The sequence below is a fragment of the Tupaia chinensis genome, unplaced genomic scaffold, assembly GCF_000334495.1.
Source record: "Tupaia chinensis unplaced genomic scaffold, TupChi_1.0 Scaffold000212_1, whole genome shotgun sequence".
Classification (NCBI taxonomy): domain Eukaryota; kingdom Metazoa; phylum Chordata; class Mammalia; order Scandentia; family Tupaiidae; genus Tupaia; species Tupaia belangeri.
Genome location: NW_006159687.1, coordinates 3,088,497 through 3,091,786, shown reverse-complemented (window position 1 = coordinate 3,091,786; position 3,290 = coordinate 3,088,497). Strand labels below are relative to the sequence as shown.

The 3,290-nt window shown below is 51.0% G+C and overlaps 1 protein-coding gene and 1 pseudogene across 2 annotated transcripts in view; both read left to right on the top strand.

Moving 5' to 3' along the window:
• MCCC1 (methylcrotonyl-CoA carboxylase subunit 1) overlaps positions 1-3,290 on the top strand; it is a 69,449-nt gene that overhangs the window by 48,218 nt on the left and 17,941 nt on the right. For both annotated transcript variants that reach the window (XM_014587424.2, XM_027771419.1), the window contains one exon: positions 2,558-2,644. In XM_014587424.2, the coding sequence (XP_014442910.2) occupies positions 2,558-2,644 (87 nt within the window). The remainder of the gene's footprint in view (positions 1-2,557; positions 2,645-3,290) is intronic.
• On the top strand, positions 316-2,119 carry LOC114007633 (growth/differentiation factor 3-like; annotated as a pseudogene).

Here is a 3,290-nt window from a genome sequence, read left to right as displayed (position 1 = left end):
AACACGGTAGCCGGTGGAGCCTGGGCCTATAGCGCCACTTGGGTTGTCACCGTGAAGTCTTCCCTCTGAAGACCGAAGGGACTGAGACCACTAGAAGCTCCACAGACATTTGGAATATCACTAGCCTACAATAAATGGGTTAATTTATGTAATGAAAAAAAGGAAAGAATATTTTCAAAAAATTTAATTCATATATCTATTATTATTAGGATTATTATCCTACATTACTAAAGAATTCTCTTTTTTTTTAAGAATTCTATTCTGTTAAAGGATGCTGTTATCAGGACCCTTCCCTTCCTAGTTCTCTGTAGGATAATGGCATTGACACTTCAGCTGTACAACCGCATCTGCAGGGGTTTGTGCTCTGTCCTTCTGTCCTTTCACATGAAGTGAAAATACAAGTAAACATGCCCGTGTGGGATTGCTGAGCCCCAACCTAACCATTTCAGAGTGGCGTGGCCTCGTAGCGCTCATCTTCCTTCTTTTTTTAATTTATAACTAGTTGCTTCAGTGTAGCTGTGCCATCATGCCTAGGTTTTGTCCGACAGAAGACGTCCACCTACAGGCCTGTAAGGGGTAGACCAGTAGCTGAAGAGTGTAAGGAACCAGGCGATGATAGAAAAGTTGTGAGTGGTAGAACATGTGGTGACCTAGACTGCATTTACCAGGCAAGAGGGCTACTGCGGTGCCGTTCACGCCACCAAGAAGAGAGAGTTTCGGGGGAGAAGCTGGAGTTTTCATGTGGACTTCCCTTAATGACGATATCTCATTGAAGTGACCAGCAGGTGGCACGATAGTTACGGTGCTGGATTCCTACATGGCCCGCTGTGTTTCGAGTCCCCGACCTGGCAGCTTGGAAGTTACGTGCGTGGGGCTCGTCTGTGCCCGTGCCCAAGGTCCCGAGAGGACAATGGAGAGAAGACATTGGGGCACAGCCACCCTCCAGAGGAGTGGTGTTTCACCTTATCTCCCTCTGTCTTTGTCTCTCTCCAGCAAGCGCATGCACCCTCTGGCAAAAACCTAAAAAGAAAAGAAAAAAAGCTCATTAAATTTAAATGGAAAACAATAAGGATGGCGAAAACACAGTGAAGCTGCCAGTTTAGGACTGTGTTTTGATTTTTGTTTGTCTTTTTTGGTAAGGTTTAAATTTAGTAGGCTTCTGAGCGGTTCTGGCACAAGCCCAGAGCAGAGGCTAGCTATTACACAGCATCTGGGGAGAAGAGCTCGGTGTGTATCTGTCTACGAAGCACGTATTAGGTACCCACTGTGACCCAGGGACTATGCTTGGCCTTCAGAGTACGGAGACTAAGGTTTCTGTCTGCGTCCAAAGAGACGTTCCCAGGCTCCCTCTTGTCTACAGAAGGCCCTCGACTTTAACCTGTCTGCCATCAAGGAACAGGGACAGACAACGATGGCCCGGCTGGGCCTGGACTTGGGGCCCAGTTCTTACAGCCACCTGGGACCAGAACTGGAATCGGCTCTGTCCCTGGTTCAGGAGCCTCGCGGGCAGGGCCACTCCACACCCGGGCCAGGTAAGGTGATGGCCCTGCAGTCACTTCAGTGGCCACGAGGTGCCCTGACCTTCAACCTACTGGGGGACTGCGGACTGGACTCGCAACCCCCAGAACTCGGGTTTGTTCCTGGAGATACTGGTCAAAGAAGACAGAGACTCTCGGGAGTCTTCTCAGCTTGAGGACCCCTGTGCCAGACTGAGACGGTCCCTGCACGCGTCCCTGCTGCTGGTGACCCTCGACCCCGAGCAGTGCCGCCCTTCCTGGAAAAGGAGGGCAGCCGTCCCTGCTCCCCAGGCATCTTGCAAGCACCTCTGTCACCGCCACCAGCTGTTCATCAACTTCCGGGACCGGGGTTGGCACAAGTGGATCATCGACCCCAAGGGCTTCATGGCCAGTCACTGCCACGGAGACTGTCTGTTCCCACGACCACCTCTCTCAGCAGCTCCAACTGCGCTTTCCCGCAGGTGCTGGTGCACAAAGCTGGCCCAGATGTCCCTCAGACTGTCCCCCGTCTCCATGCTCTGCCAGGACAGCGATGACAACGTCATTCTCCGGCACTGTGACGACATGGTGGCTGATGAATGTGGGTGTGGGTAGGGTGTCAGAAACAGAGAGACAGAGTTCTTAGGGTCAGTCTCCTAATAAAACTACCAGGAACCAGCAGTTAGCGTAATGGCTATGTCGCTGGACTCCCACGTAGTCGACCGCGGTTCGTGTCCCGGACCTGGTGGCTTGAACTCACGCCGGGCGCGTGTGCGTGCGTGCCCAAGATCCCGAGAGGAGAATGGAGGAGAAGGGATTGCGGCATGACCATCCCCCCTGGGGGGTGATTTCTCGCTTTCTGTCTCTATGTCTCTCTCTGTCTGTCTGGTGAGTGCACGTGCCCTACAGTGAAAATCTCTCAAAAAAAAATAATAATAATAAAACTACCTGCCGGCTCCATGATCCTTTGGATGTGTGAAACATAAACAAAAATTAAAAATAAATAAAATAAATTTGGTAGGCTTAGTTTGTGTAAATCTGATGTGAATTTTGTTTTCCAGACAAGTTCTCTCCATTTTCATCTGCCAGTGGAAGAAGACTAAATACCTATTACACCAGGAACATGACTCTTAAAGATGGTAAAAATGGTAAGTAACGTTTCACTCAAAGGGAAATGGAAGTTTTCGAAACACTGACCTGCAGAAAGGAAGACCCAAGCAGGCCATGGGCAGGGAGCTGCCTCCTTTAGTGCCTAGACAAGCATTGGGAGGCCTGTGGTAGACAACAGGGATGACTGGCTCTGGGCCTCAGGGCCCGTTTATTTACCTGTTGGTTCTCTTTGCACTTCTTTATATTTTGTAAATGTTTCTAACATATGTGATGAAGTACGTGTGGAGACACCATTGAAACCAAATACGCTGAAATATGAGGCGGCAGGATGCGCGGCAGTCGTGCCCCAGTTCTGGGACCCGGCCTCCCTCTCACCGCAGTCTCGGGACATTACCTTCAGATAACAGCGTCCCAGGCCGTCAGGAAGGGAGGATTCCTCACTGCTCGCTGAGTGAGTGGGTGCACGAGGGTCACTCCAGTGTCCATTTATTGTCCTGTGTGTCTTCTCACATACAAATTCCAGTCTTCACAGCAGCTTCGTCAGGGAGAGGCGCTGCGGGGACTGACACTGAGGCGCCGGGGGTGCACTGACCTCCCGGAAGGTAGTGAGTGGCAGCGCCGGCATTGACGCCTGCCTTTTTTTTTTTTTTGGGGGGGGGGGGAGATTTTTTTCACAGGGGGGGG